At 34.7% G+C, this 15,583-nt stretch overlaps 1 protein-coding gene across 2 annotated transcripts in view; it reads left to right on the top strand.

Annotated features, from left to right (window-relative positions):
- The window catches only part of ACAD11 (acyl-CoA dehydrogenase family member 11), a 92,989-nt gene that overhangs the window by 19,042 nt on the left and 58,364 nt on the right, over positions 1–15,583 (top strand). For both annotated transcript variants that reach the window (XM_030933899.1, XM_010380185.2), the window contains exons 5-9: positions 415–579; positions 6,499–6,640; positions 7,326–7,447; positions 9,398–9,504; positions 11,035–11,161. In XM_030933899.1, the coding sequence (XP_030789759.1) occupies positions 415–579; positions 6,499–6,640; positions 7,326–7,447; positions 9,398–9,504; positions 11,035–11,161 (663 nt within the window). The remainder of the gene's footprint in view (positions 1–414; positions 580–6,498; positions 6,641–7,325; positions 7,448–9,397; positions 9,505–11,034; positions 11,162–15,583) is intronic.

Here is a 15,583-nt window from a genome sequence, read left to right as displayed (position 1 = left end):
CCCTTTCCAGAAATTATCTATGTCTATATATTTGTGTTTGTGTGTGTGTGTGTGTGTGAGAGAGAGAGAGTGGGTATGTGTGCATGTGTGTTTGTGTGTGTTTGTATGCATTCTTTCTTTTTTCTTCTACAAAGTAGTTGCTGAATAAAGACTAGAACCATATCTCTTGATCCCTAGGCTAGTATTTTTCTCCTGATAAAAAGCTAGGTAAGTAAAATGGAACTATATGGAAAAGAGACTTAAATGTTTAAGGTTTAGGCTGATTTGAGTGTTTTAGGCTGACATGAGTATCACCAGTATGGGTCTTAAGTATTTAGGAGTAAAACAGCATTTGAATTTTGTTTTAATTTTAGAATTGCTAGATCCTACATTCCACTTTCAGCTTTACCATTTTTCTTATTTATATGTCTTTAGGTATCAACCTGGACAAAGCAATATCAAGCTGCAGCTCATCAGGACATCCCTGCCATGCAACAGTTATCGGACTGGCTAATGAAGAACTTGCCGGATAATGACAATGAAGAGAATTTGATTCATGGAGATTTCAGACTAGATAATATAGTTTTCCACCCTAAAGAGGTGCAGTTAGCTATGTTTACAATTAATTGAGTAGGTCTGTTTTGTGACACAATACCAAGTAAATGCTCCCCCCAGAGCACTGAAGAAGCCCAACCGACTCCCTGTTCCCCTACAGCTCAAGACTGTCGTCACCACTCAAAATTTTTAGAAAGCAGTCCTGAAGATTTTCCAGCATAAGTTAGCTGCCTACCTTTAAGACTGGTTCTAATCCCAAGTGGTATTTGGTTTACTGCTTAGAAGGATTTGGGAATTTTACATGCAGGATGCTGTTTTCTTCAAAGAAGTTTTTCATCTACTACTTACAATATTTAGCTTATCCATGTTCTTGCTTTTTTTTTCTGGTTCATTTATACTGCTTTGGGGTTTTTAGCCCTATCTCATGAAGAATTTATTCTTTGTTTATTATAAACTCTGAGAACAGAGAATTCCAAAAGCTTCTTGAGGCTTCAAAAGAATTACATGAGATTAATATAAGCTTGCTCTGTGTAAATGTGCACACTGTACTCTTTATAAAAACAAATGAAAGCTGTAATCCTCCACTGAGCACCTGCAATGACACCTAGGATTACAGTATAGTGGGAAAGAGGAAACTTCTTCAGTTTTCCTCTGATTAACTGTATGTCTTTGGGCATGCCATTTGGCACTTAGTATTCCTACATGCATGAGAAAGATTTGCAGTTCCCTGAATCCTGCTTCTGAGAGGAGGATTTTCTGGGTTCATTAGTTTTCTTAGAATGCTAAGATGTTTTAGGGCAGGAAGAGCTGCTCTAAATTCATGTGCTAAACTTCCAGGTTTTGTGTTCCTTTCCTATTGGAAAAGGATGGTGGAAAATACCATTATAAATTGCATTGTTGTCATAACTCAAAGTAGTGTATATCAATTGAAAATCCAAAAATAATGTAAACACATGTGAGCATGTTTACCCGCAGGAGAAAAAATTTTTCATAGAAAGTCCCAGCCTGACCAACACGGAGAAACCCCATCTCTACTAAAAATACAAAATTAGCTGTGCGTGGTGGCGCATGCCTGTAATCCCAGCTACTTGGGAGGCTGAGGCAGGAGAATTGCTTGAACCGGGAGTCGGAGGTTGCGGTGAGCCAGGATCACACCATTGCACTCCAGCCTGGGCAACAAGAGTGAAACTCCGTCTCAAAAAAAAAAAGTCAATTTAGATATTAAAATTATACTATGTAATTATGTATGTATGTGCATAGATGTGCAACCTGTTGCTACTGGCACTGATGAATTCTGAATTCTAACCTTGTTAGTTATCTACCCTTAGATTAGAAAAATTAAATATGCTAATTTATAATCTAGAAAATTATAAAAGCATATGCCTTCAAACATACCAGGATCTGGCCTGTATTTGATCTGTGTCATTTAATATTTTAGTCAAGTCTATGTAATATTGAGTCTCTATAGTAGATAACAGAACCCACTAGACTTGGAGTTCCTTTAAAACAATGACTGTATCTTATTCATCTTTATATTGCAGGTGCTTATATGATTCTGAATTTATCTGTGTTGAAGGGATTAATTTTAATTATTCACTAAGCAACTATTTCCTTCTCATAAATTTGTGCTTAACTTTCATTCCCCAGCAGTGTGAACTTAAAGCAAGTTATTTAATCTATCTCTGTATCTCTGTTTTTATTTTAACTTTTTGTTTTGAAATAATTAGAGTCCCACAAAAAGTTGTAAAAGTATTATAGTACAGAGAAGTCCTGTGTATCCATCATCCAAATTCTGCAAAATGGATATTATACAACTATGGTACATTATCAAACCCAGTAAATTGACATTGTGTGCCTTTTAAAATTGAAAAAAAAAATTCTGAGTTGCTGGGCAGCTAAAATGAAAGAGTCAATATGGAGCAACTAGCTGGTACGTGGCATATCAATGATGCTCAATTTATTTCAGGTACCCTCACTTTTCCATTTTTTCCCCTTCATTTTTCTCTCTGACTTTTCTAAGACTACTTGTCAAGCTTCTTCAGAAAAATATTAGGGTATAAGTAAATCTTTCATAAAATGTACTAAAACCTAAACAGTGGTTGTAGGGGATGGAATTAGAGGAGACATAATTGTACATTTCTGTAATGTTTAGGATTTGATGTTTTTTGGTTTTCATTTTTAAAACAACAGCATGTTGTGTTTTTGTCATCAGAAAACACAACAATTAAGAAAGAAGACAAAAGCAATTTTAAATGACAAACCTTCCAGGAATGTATGGGGTAAGCCAGTAAAAGAAACTACAGGATATGGCAAAACGAAATTATTTTCCATTACTTATTTATAAAGTATTTAAAGCATGTTTGAGCAAGTGTTTCAGTAGCACAACATGCTCACTGCAGTGTTGAAAAGAAATCCAGTTTTCCTGGAAAATGTTGATTTTCCAAATATAAATTTTACCGGTAGAGAAATGTTTAAGATCTTGGAGTTTAATGTAAAATCTGCATATTGTCATTTCAACTTGAAAAATATAATTAGGAACATCCATTGGAACTTGTCAACTTCAGTGATCTAGAAATTGAACCTGTTGTCTTTGACCTCACCCTCTTTACCTTCTGTTTGTTTATTTCTCTGTATCTTCCCTGAGACACTGCAAATTTGATTGCTGTTAATTTAGAATCCATAAGCCCTTCATGACTTCACTTGATGTCTTATCCTACATAAGCCACATGATCATAATCAGTCATCTCAAAAACTACCCTCTTTAGTATCGATTTCATTAATAATTTTTTGACTATAGATGTATGCAAGTAGTGTAAGAATTATGAAGTGTCCTGACTTTAGGTTACTTATTATTCTAGAATCTTCTCATCCTGACTTTATATCATCATTATTATTTTACTTTTTCTAATAATCCTACAGGGGCTGTTCATCACCCCTTGACTTTAACCAATTTCTAGCCCTAAACTTGAATCCTCATACTTTTACTGCAGAATAAAGTGAAATAAGGTTAACTGGGTCTGAGACATTTTTATGCCACATGATTTTATCTAGGCTGTAACTTCATCTCTTAGTAAAACCTGTGACATTTAAAAAATGGCTTTTCTAAATCTTTTCCCTTCTTCTCAAACTCTCACATTTCTTTTCCCATCTCGGCTTCCACTCCCAGCATATGGTCTTGTCTTCTACTTGACTCATCTTTGTCCTTTCAGTCATTTTCCAGCATAGCCTGCTTTCTAGGAATTACATCATGCCCCTCAAAAGTTCTCTTTATATTGTTGAAGACGTTTTAGTCGGCTATACAGTATCACCTGTATGCAGATTGATGGGTGATATTTTTCTTTAGCCTCATTGCCAAGAAAAGTTGTCCCTCTTGAGCAGCTGGTTTGTTTTTGACCTGCATTCACTGTAAAGATTGTGACTGACCATGCTTCACACTTTATTTTACCTGCTATAAAATTCAAAGCAAATCTTACTACCCACACTAACAACCCTGCATGTCCTATCACATTCAATTATGTGTAATAACCTTACTCCTAGCTTCATCTTTTTATAACAAATTCTGTTATTTTCTTCCCTGCCTTCTTCATCTACTACTGTTTGTTCTGTTGGATTGTATGTATTTTTTTTTGTTTGTTTTGAATGCCAGTACACATACACATTAATAAAATATAATGGCATAAAAAGTATACATAAAATGAATCTCTCTATAAAGAAGATAATTTAAAAAACTAAAAGCTTTCTGTTATGCTGAGGTTTCAGAAAAACTGTCAAAAATCATTTTACTAATAAGTTCCTTAGTAGCAGTAAGACGATTTAGTAAATGTCCAGATCAACCACTAAAAGTTATGTTGAGCTTTTAATAACTCTCAGCACAAACAGGCATCGACAGGATTCTAATAAGTTATTGCTAATTAATTTGCACTAATTTATGCAATTTGATGAGCCATCAGCTTTTCTTACTGGCTTTTGTTTTATAGCTTTGTGTTTTTACCCCAAAAATGGTTCAGATATTCTGAAACATAACTCCAGAGAAGTTTCCCAATTTGTATTAAAAAAGAAAATAATCATTTATCGCATAAGTAAGCGCCTCATCTTTTCTTTGGATGTTAAAAGCATAGATAACAAATAGAATGATGTAAGAGAATAATGCATCCATCCTCTTCACTAGTTTCACAAACCTAGCTAGTATAGTAATTTATAATATTTATAATATTATAAATTTATAGTATAATATAACCACAGTAAAAGCTCTTATAAAGTCATAGAGAAGGGAGTGATCAATTTTTTTTCCACAGTAACAATGGCAAAGTTTTGATTGCCTGGCTATATATGCGAGGCTCTGTACATATTCATCAAATAAATACATATTGGCCATCTGTTGTGTGCCAGGTACTTTGCTAGAAACTGGTAAATGAACTATACATGCTACCTGCCCATTTAATCTTCAAACTAACCCTGTGTGAGAGGTGTATATTATGGCTGAGAAAATTGAGGATTAAAGAGGTTAACTAACTTGTCCAGAGTTATACAGTCAGCAAATGGTAGAGCTAGAGTTTGAATACAGGCCTGTCTGATTCCAAAGCCCACATTTCCACACAAAGCTCCAATAATGTGTGTAGGTTTGCCAGAGGAGCAACGGAATGCAAGCACACACAGTTATATGGAGGCATGAAACCCAGTAACTCATATTACCTAAATGGGGTCTGCAGTTTTTTGTAGCTTGGATAACTTGCCTAGAGTATTGCTACAGCTGCCTCACTGGCCCCCCTATAGTATATTGAAATCATAGTAGCTAGAGTGACCCTCTTAAAATACAGATCATGTCACATCACTCCTGCAGTGAAGGTTCCCCTCTCTGGACCTCATCCCTCCTGCCTTAATCCCTTAAAGTAACCACAGCCATAGCTCTCAGTTTGGTGCAATATCCTTTCAACTTTCAGTATTCATTTATAATCTTTCTCTTTAAGCAAAAATTGGATCATATGCTATGTACTATTCTGCAAATTGATTTTTTTGGCCATATGTACAGCCAAATGAACTTAAGAAATGAACAATAGAATGTCCTGTATTCTTAACATCAAGATATATATTCCCTTTGGGAGGCTAAGGCGGGTGGATCATGAGGTCAGGAAATCGAGACAATCCTGGCGAACACGGTGAAACCCCGTCTCTACTAAAAATACAAAAAAATTAGCCGGGCGTGGGTGACAAGCGCCTGTAGTCCCAGCTACTCGGGAAGCTGAGGCAGGAGAATTGCGTGAACCCAGGAGGTGGAGCTTGCAGTGAGCAGAGATCGTGCCACTGCACTCCAGCTTGGGCTACACAGCGAGACTCCGTCTCAAAAAAAAAAAAAAAAAAAAAAAAAAAAAAAAAAATTCCCTTGATACATACTGTTACAAGGTTGAATGAGGAAAGCTTTCTGTTTTATTGGTTCCACGTTACATGATTGTTTTATGTTGCTGTGTAATGGTGGATTTTATATTTATAAAACTAACAGTATCTTTTATAACAATTATGCTTTGTATCTACAACATGAAATAACTTTTAAAAGTACTATGGGTGGAGTAGTACATTTGTTATGTAGTTAGATTAATTACTAAAGCAAATGTTTAATCATGCATAACATGGATTATTAAAATATTAGGAATTCACTATAATTCCTTTTTATCACAGTTACTTTCAGTTGAGAAGTTTTAACTGCTTTTGCATCTGCTTATTAGCAGAGATATTAAGGCTGTGTAAAGTAAAATGAGAAGGATTGATGGCCAGCGATGGAACCAGAGGACTTAGCTCTATATAATCAAGGCTAATTGGCTATTTTATAAATGAGATATGCCACTATGGGTAAATACCTGAAATTGACTTTTGATGGAAAATATGATTTTGAATGTATTCGATGTTATTTCTTTATTATACTTGTTTTAAGTTTTAATATGTTAAAGACCTCTTTATTTTTAATTATAGTGTCGAGTTATAGCGGTGCTTGATTGGGAGCTTTCAACCATTGGTCATCCTTTGTCAGACTTAGCTCATCTTTCCCTCTTCTACTTTTGGCCAAGGACAGTTCCAATGATAAATCAAGGTTCTCGTATTCAAGAAAACTCAGGTATGAGAACATAGTGTTATCTAAATTGCTATTAATATAAAATTGTCTTTATTGCTTTCATAATTAAAATATAAAATCCTGTAATTTTAGATAGTAGTTTTTGTTTCTTAAACATGTTTCTATTTTGTTATTATTATTATTATTATTATTATTATTATTATTATTATTTTAGATGCAAGGTCTTGCTCTGTCATCCGGGCTGGAGTACAGTGCCACAATCATAGCTCACTGAAACCTTGAACTCCTGGGCTCAAGTGATTCTCCCACTTCAGCCTTCTTAGTAGCTAGGACTACAGGCACATGCTACCATGCCCAGCTAATTTTTAAATTTTTTGTAGAGACGGTGTCTCACTGTATTACACAGGCTAGTTTTAAGCTCTTGCTCTCAAGTGATCCTCCCACCTTGGCCCCCGCAAAGTACTGGGATTAGAGGCATGAGCCATCATGACTGGCCTATTTCATTTTCTTTGTTAAATTTTCTGAACTTAGCATGCCACTTTTAGTAATTTATGAACAAATGTAATCCTTTGTATATGATAATCTTTTGGAAGTCAAGGTTTAGAACATGTTTTGTTGTATGGGCTAATGGTTATTACAATTCTGTTTTACATATCTGTCTCATAACATTGTGAAATATTCACCATGACATTTTAATTAAAGTTTATATTACATGCCGTTTTTATAGGGATACCATCAATGGAAGAACTGATTTCAATATATTGCCGCTGCAGGGGAATTAATTCTATTCTTCCTAACTGGAATTTCTTTCTTGCCCTTTCATTTTTTAAGATGGCTGGAATAGCACAGGTAATTAATTGTTTTAAACGTGTGTTTTGCCATTATTTACCAATGTACTGTTGACAATGTTTTCCAGTCTTCCGGGTTTTATATTCTTTATCCTTAGATCATTTTGCTTATCATAATGACAGGTATCAGACGTGGGTAAAATACAAATCCAGAATTTACAGAATAGGAATTTGGCAAGAAAAAATTTGAGTAGCAAAATGTATTATCAGTTTTTTGTATAATAAACTTACAAGATGGAGGGAGGAAGAAAGAATGACATAATGATAAAAAGAGAAAAGCATGTAAGGGTTAGTCATTTCCTGAATATCCAGTGTGAGAAAAAGCTAAGATCTTTTGATGATCTCTGCCTCAGGCTATGAAACCATTTATTAGTTAGGGTTGATGATGAGGGAAGAATTATCGTTGTACTTCTCAGAGGCCAGCATAGTATCTAGTGTGTAGTTGCCTCTTAAAATGTTTTTGAGTAAGTAGATGAGTAAGATTTTTTCATTTTCATAGTCATATTTGTGTGATTAATTTTGAAAGATAATAGAGCATAAATTTAGTTTTTTTCTAATTATATTGTAATCTAAACAGATGCCTTCTTTGTACTAATCCAGTTTTCAGGCACTTTGAATCTTGGAGGTTTAAGAAATTGAGATGCTTCATCAATAGCAAGGGGCTAGGGTTTAGAAGAAAAACAGGTGAATAAGTTTAAAAGCAAAAAAGAATGGGAAAAGAATGATTAATTAAAATTATGATAATTGACTTTCTGTCCTCAGAGTTCATACTATCCATGAACAACTGAAATAGTTGTGTTACATCTCATCTTGTACCCTGAGTTAATCATGTCGAAAGAATGGGTTTCTCAAAATGGATATGTCTCTGTATTTGACAGTTTCCACAAATAAGATACCAAATAGGCTTTAAATTTGAAATGGCTTTTCATTTCAAATAAAAGTTTGACATGGATTATGATTGACATTAAAACGTACAACATAGGCCAGGTGCGGTGGCTTATGCCTGTAATCCCATCACTTTGGGAGTCCGGGACGGGTGGATCACCTGAGGTCAGGAGTTCTAGACCATCCTGGCCAACATGGTGAAACTCCATAGCTACTAAAAATAAAAAAATTAGCCAGGTGTGGTGGCATGTGCCTGTAGTCCCAGCTACTCAGGAGGCTAAGGCAGGGGATTCGCTTGAACCTGGGAGGTGGAGGTTGCAGTGAGCCGAAATCACGCCACTGCACTCCAGCCTGGGTGACAGAGTGAGACTCCGTCTCAAAAAAAAAATGTACAACATAAACTATATATATCGTACATGTAGTAGCTTTCCAGATGATCATAAACATTCCAATCTAATTGGAAATATAAAATTGAATATGATAGAAGAACTATTACAATGTTTTATTGTATAAGGAATCATATAAAGAAGACACAGTAATGTTTGTTTTTAGGGGAGAGGAAAGAGTTTATTATGTTGATAGTACAGAAATGGAGAATTATCAAAGAAACACTGATTAGCATTCAACTAACACTGTTCAAAAGAGACAGTTTTACCTAAATTAGGGGCCCAAAAATGAGATAAAATGTTCTTAGAGATCATCTCATTGTCTTCCCTTTGGTTTTATAGTTTTTTTAATCTTATTTTTGAAGGAGGGTAGTGATCTTTAGAGGTGAAATAACTTGCAGACTTGGTATCTTTGGTAACTGCTGAGATCATTTTCAAGTTTGATTTGATTATAAATTAGAGTTATGTTAGGATGAGAGTGCGTTAACTGGATGATATGAGTATGACTCTTTAGAAGGGTATAATTACTCCTGCATGTACATTGATATCATTGATAGTCTGTTTTATATCTTCATACCGTGTGAGTATAATGTCCCACATAACTGAGAAACTGGAAAGATTGATTGGATAGTTGAAGGACAGTTTCCAATGAATTTTAATTGTTCTACGTTTATTTGTAGGGGATATATAGCAGATATCTTCTGGGAAATAATTCATCTGAGGATAGCTTTTTATTTGCCAATGTTGTGCAACCTCTGGCAGAAACTGGACTACAACTCTCCAAACGGTAAGGAAAACAGATTCCTTGGCAAACTGAAATTAGAGCCTTTATTGGGTATGTGAAGGTTATAAACTTTAGGGGAGTAGGGATTATTTTTATTGCATACACCAGGATTGCTGCTGCCAATCACGATAGTTTTTTTTTTGGTAAATCTCTTCTATGTCTAAAAACAAATTGACCTAAAATATAAAGAAAATCTCCATATTTAAGTTTAAAAGTATTTTTGTGCCACTTGAATGTGTACTTTTAAGGATATAGATAAAACTCTCAAGTGTTTCTTTCTAATATTTAAGTCACTTACATATACCTAATTTTAAAAATGCATTATATAAGATGATTTATTAATTTAGAAATATTGTTCTGTTCCACTGTTATATTTCATTAAGTTTTATTCAGACATTTCATAAGCATCTTTGAAACCCATCATCATGTCTTCATCAGTGGGAGCACTTTTTCAAGTATCGAACACACTTTGCCAGTTACATTTCCATTGCTTACCAAATGCATGTGTGATGCTGTCCCAGAAATTATGCTTAAGCCACAAGTACCCATGGCATAATGTTAGGGCAATTGCTTTTTCCAATTTATCTTATAGATGGGTATTTGTTCTCTCTACACCATAACAATTGATTCTGTTGTGCTTCATAATGACCTTTACAGGTCTTCTTTGTTTTATTTTAATTTATTTTTAAGTTCCGGGATAAATGTGCAGAGCCTGCAGGTTTGTTACATAGGTATGTATGTGCCATGGTGGTTTGTTCAACTCCCACTTATGAGTGAGAGAGAGCATGCCGTGTTTGGTTTTCTATTCTACAGATCTAATATTCAGCAGCTATATTTGTGAAGCATATATTAATACTAAGAATAATGATTATTTGTGTTCAACTTCTTTACTTTTTCTTTTGGAGATTCTGACAGGTGACTTCAATAAAGATTCAAAACTAATGAAGCGGGATTTTTTGCTCCTTAGTTCAGCTAAAATCCAGGTTCTCGTCTCACAGGAAACAGTAGGCACACAGACACATTAAAGGGTGAGGAGGGCCGATTTATTAAGCGGAAAGAAAGCTCTCAGCAAAGAAAGAGATGGTCCTGCCAACAGGCTCCTGCCTCACAGATTGAATGCCAGGCTACCACACGCTAGCTGAAGAGGCCAGGATCCTCCCCCTACATAAGGCTGGAATTCCCGGTGGCTCCACCCCATTCCCCCAGTGTGCAGGCGTGCCCCCAGTCCGTTGTGGGCATGTCCAGACAAGACCCTGTGCCTCCTGCATCTATCACTAACATTGCTTGAGGTGATGCCAGGCCTATATGTTTTCCCCAAATAGTGCTTTAAGCATTAAAGTTAAATATTTAAAATATAAGAGATTCTACATTCAGTCCACAAGATGAAAGACTTTTTTTAAAATATAAAATATAGCTCCTCCTTCTGGGGGATATTTTTTGGGTAGCTGAGGAAACTTCACATTATATTAGAAATATGTAATGATGATCTTTGGACATCTTTGTAACCTTTTTTCCTTTTTTCTTTTGGCAAAGAACTTTCAGTACTGTACTGCCACAGATTGATACTACTGGACAGTTGTTTGTACAGACTCGGAAGGGTCAGGAAGTTCTTACTAAGGTGAAGCATTTCATGAAACAACACATTCTTCCAGCTGAAAAGGTGAGTATTATATAAACAATGTATTTGGTACATACCAAATACAGTCCTAGGTAAGGACTATTGATGAATACTTCTGTTATTTCTGCTTATAGGAGAAGCATGGTGTCATTTTCTTTAGTCAGTCCTTACCTAGATTCTTCTTCTCACGTTAGCACTGAGCCACGATAGAACCCAGGGAATGCACAGATAAGTCTGTGGCTTTATAATTAAGTCAAAGAGAATTAGTAGTTTTAAAATTGGGAGCCTAAATATATTAGAGTAAACACTACTTTGAGGGCCTTGTCCTAAGGCATTATCTTTTTTTTTTTTTTTTTTTGTAAATGTGGACCCCTTTGAGAATTTAATGAGAAGTGTTGACTATACAAGATGGACACACCTAGAAAATTTTACGTATCATTTCAAGCTGTTCACAGATACTACCACCCCTCTTCCCTATAAGCTACTATTTTAAGGCATTAAGTTTCAATAAGTTCACTGAGAGTAGAGAGGCAACATGGAACATCCATTCATTCAGTTACCAAATAATTATTGGGTACTTGATGATGGCTTAGGCACCTGGAGAGCTACCGAATGTAAATAAATAATAAGACATACAGGGCGTATGCTCATGTGAAGCTTAGACTTTAGCAGGAAAGGAAGACACTAAATAAGAGATGATAAATGTTGTGAAGAAAAGATAAAAAAGCTTTTACAAAAATATGTAAGGGAGGTGGGGCAGAGTGTGTGTATGTGGGTAGAACACTGGTGTAGAAATGCAAATGGCTTTATTCTAGTCTATTCCTGTCACAAGTTAGGTGGCCTTGTGTTAGGTGGTCTTTAGTGGCCTCAGTATTTTCCTCTATGATGTGAGTAGATATGACTAAATATACAATACATTCTCATTTTAATCATCTGTGACTCTGAGAGATCTGCAACTAGCCTGGCAAAATCAAATAGGGAACTGAAAGAGACCAAAATCCTTTCAACAGAAATGTTCAGAGCTAATATGTGTTTGTAGGACAGTTTGTGCGATTGCTTGAATTATATAAATATTATATTTTTAGTAAATATCTGGCTTGAGATTAACTTTGTCTCAGAATAGGGTATAATTTATTTTAAAAATACTACTTAAAGTGAGGAAATTCTTTCTAAAATAGTCACCTCTCACATGTGTTTAGTGACTAAAGTATCATGTTGAATATTTTCTGATCTAGTTAGTATTTGTTCAATTCTGATTTTTAAAACTGTGAGCTTTTGAGTATTAAAAAGGGAATGCAACACTTTTAGGTTAAGATAGCAGTGGGAATTCAACATTGTCTTCTTCTCCCTCAAATAAAATCCAATTTAATAAATAATAAAGTTTGTTTATAAAATGGAATAAATTGGAATAAGCTTGAAAACAGAAGAGGGATATATCAGAGGAATTAAGGTTTTGAAAAGAGAATGGAAATTAGATTTGGAAAGCAGAATGGATTAACCCCTAGAATAATGAAACAACGGAAGCCATATCTCAAAAGAATTTTGAAAGAAAGCTGTAGCACAAGTGGCAACCATTTTCCCACAATGGAGCCTCGTGTGATTGGCTTATATAGACAGCAAAAATGAGAAAGGAAAAGAAATCAAGATGTTTGATTTAAAAATTACCTACACATGGACGACTGCTTGGGTTGGTCTCTTACAACCTGTTATAGCAGTAGTGTTTGCCCCCAGACAGAAGGCTGCAACAGTCCTCCAAAAAATGCAAATGGGCCAGTACCTACTTTCTCTAAAATGAAGCCTATCTGATAGCATGCTAGTACTTGGAACCAGCCCATCATTCAGAGGAGAGGCCAGAATTGGCAGAGGAAACCAGGCAGGCTTGTTCTTTCATTGGTAAATGTGAATACGCATATAAGAGAAACTGCAGCACAGAAGAGGTATCACAGGTTAGGTTGTGATACTCTGCTGAACTTTGTATCATGCAGCTATTGAAATATGTACAAAAAAATTGCAATAAAAGGAAGTGCTTTAAGATAAATAAAAAAGCAGCCTGTGACTTTAAAGGCAAGATTGCCAATGTTTTGTGTGACCAGAAAAGCCACAATCTTTGAAGATCCTTTAAATCTGAGACATATCCATATCTGATAATGTGAGCTTTTTCTTTATAAAAAAATGGTACTGTACCAACATCTGTAAAAATGTTTTCTTCTGTAGAATGATTGTGAACAATACAAATCTCTGTGTAACATATTAGAGGATGTTATTTGGAGATTATATCTGGAGAAAAGTAAATAGCTTTTTCAAAATGAAAGAGGGAAAAATCTATATAAGATTCCAAAATTATTATAACTAAGTTTACGGAAACCAAAATAGTCATTTCTAGAAAATAGGTTGTATCATATAATACAATACTTTAACAGCACTTGTCTTTAACTACTGAGATTCTTGATTACTTTTTCTTTATATTTTTAGGTACTTTCAAATTTTCTATCATGAGAAAACATAAGCTTCATTTAAACTTTTCTAATGACCTTTTGAAACCCCTTGAATATTGTAAAGTGAGAACATAACCCATATCTATGAAAATATTAAAAGCCAATTCTTCCAAGTGGAAAATATTAAAAGCCAGTTTAAGCCAATTTAAAGTGGATAAGACATCCTAAAAATAGCATGTAAAACAGGAACTAGCAACATAACACACTGAGAACACACTTTTAACATTAATGGTAACATTAATCATACTTTCCTACTGAGTCTAATGTACTAAGGATGAACTGTTGCTTCTTTCTAGTAGACTTCAGTTTAAAATGAAAAACATTTTGCAAAATTATTTGTAGGCTCAGATTTAAGATGCTGAACCAACTAACATACTCAAAATTAGTATCTCTGTCAGTGAATGAGGACGCAGAATGCTACAGGTGATATTTTGGGAAGATTGACCAGGCACCAAGCCTAGTTTCTGCTTTTGGCTATTAACTATAAATTACTTTTCTTACTTTAAGAACCGAAGAAGGGTTCTTTGTAGTGAGGAATTTTATTTAATTTTGAATCCTACCATGCCACAAATAAACTTTGCAAATATCTAAATGGATAAAATTTAGAACTCAAAGTATTAAATAATACAAATTTTAAAATAATTATATAAACACTGGCATAATTTAATTTCTTCAAACTGTGATCAGAGATGAGAAAAGGTGGTCAGAGATTAGAAAATGAGAAATATATTACATATTTCTTATCAAACACAGTAGCACTGAATATTTCCAAGGCAGTATAAGGGATGGAAATAATAAACAACCCCAAACAGGAAATCTTCCAATTTAACTGACTTCCTGACAGAAATGACAAGGGCTATTCATCCTGGTACCTTTGAAAGAGCAGACCTTTGCCTTCTTGAGGTTTTCACTAAATACAGCAATATTGTAGACTAGCTATGCTTCAATGAAAGCAACATTTTAGTACATTGTTATATGAGTATAAATTGATAAGAAAGATTTGGAAAATAATTGGATAATATGGATTAAGAGTTTTGACAATGTTTATAATTAATACCACTAGCCTAAGTGTAGAAATATACAGAGATACTATAATAGCAAAATATTGGAAAATGCGGTTATATTCCAATGTTTTTGCTCTATATTGATTATTTTAGTTGTATAAATTAGAGATTGTTATTGTTTTATCTGGCTTTTTCTTTTTTTTTTTTTTGAGACAGAGTCTCATTCTGTCACCCAGGCTGGAGTGAGGTGGGGCGATCTCAGCTCACTGCAACCTCTGCTTCCTAGGTTCAAGTGTTCAAGTGATTCTACCGCCTCAGCCTCCTAAGTAGCTGGGACTATAGCCATGTGCCACCACACTCAACTTATTTTTGTATATTTTGGTAGAGATGGGTTTGATTATGTTGGCCAGCCTTGAATTTCTGACCTCTGGCCAGAATTCTGATTCTGGCCAGCCTTGAATTTGTGGCCCACGTTGGCCTCCCCAAATGCTGGGATTATAGTTTAAAATTTTAAGTTTACCTACCTTTTATCATTTTATTTACTATTCCTTCTTGCAACTCAGATGTTTCTTCTAGTTCAAGTTCCTTTAGTGTGAATGTGCTAGTAAACCTTTTATTTATTTTTCTTTTCTTTTTTTTTTTTTTTTTTGTTCTGTTTTGTTTTCCTTTTTTCTTGCTAGGGAGAGGTGTCAATGACTTTACTTATTGTTAATACCTTTATTTTGCCCTAGTTCTATAAAGATAGTTTTATTGTATATAGAATTTTACAGTGACAGTTATTTTCTCTCAGCAATTGAAGCTATTATCCCAGTGATTTCTGGCTTCATTTGTTGCTTTGAGAAGTCAGCTGTCAATCTTAACTGTTGTTTAATTATCAGTAATCTTTCTCTTTTCCCCCTCTTCTTTCTCTTTTTCAGATTATGAGACTGATACACTGCCTACTGCGCTAAGGAGGCAACTTCCTC

This window comes from Rhinopithecus roxellana, chromosome 1 (genome assembly GCF_007565055.1).
Source record: "Rhinopithecus roxellana isolate Shanxi Qingling chromosome 1, ASM756505v1, whole genome shotgun sequence".
NCBI classification, from domain to species: domain Eukaryota; kingdom Metazoa; phylum Chordata; class Mammalia; order Primates; family Cercopithecidae; genus Rhinopithecus; species Rhinopithecus roxellana.
This window is presented reverse-complemented; position numbering and strand designations above follow the sequence as displayed.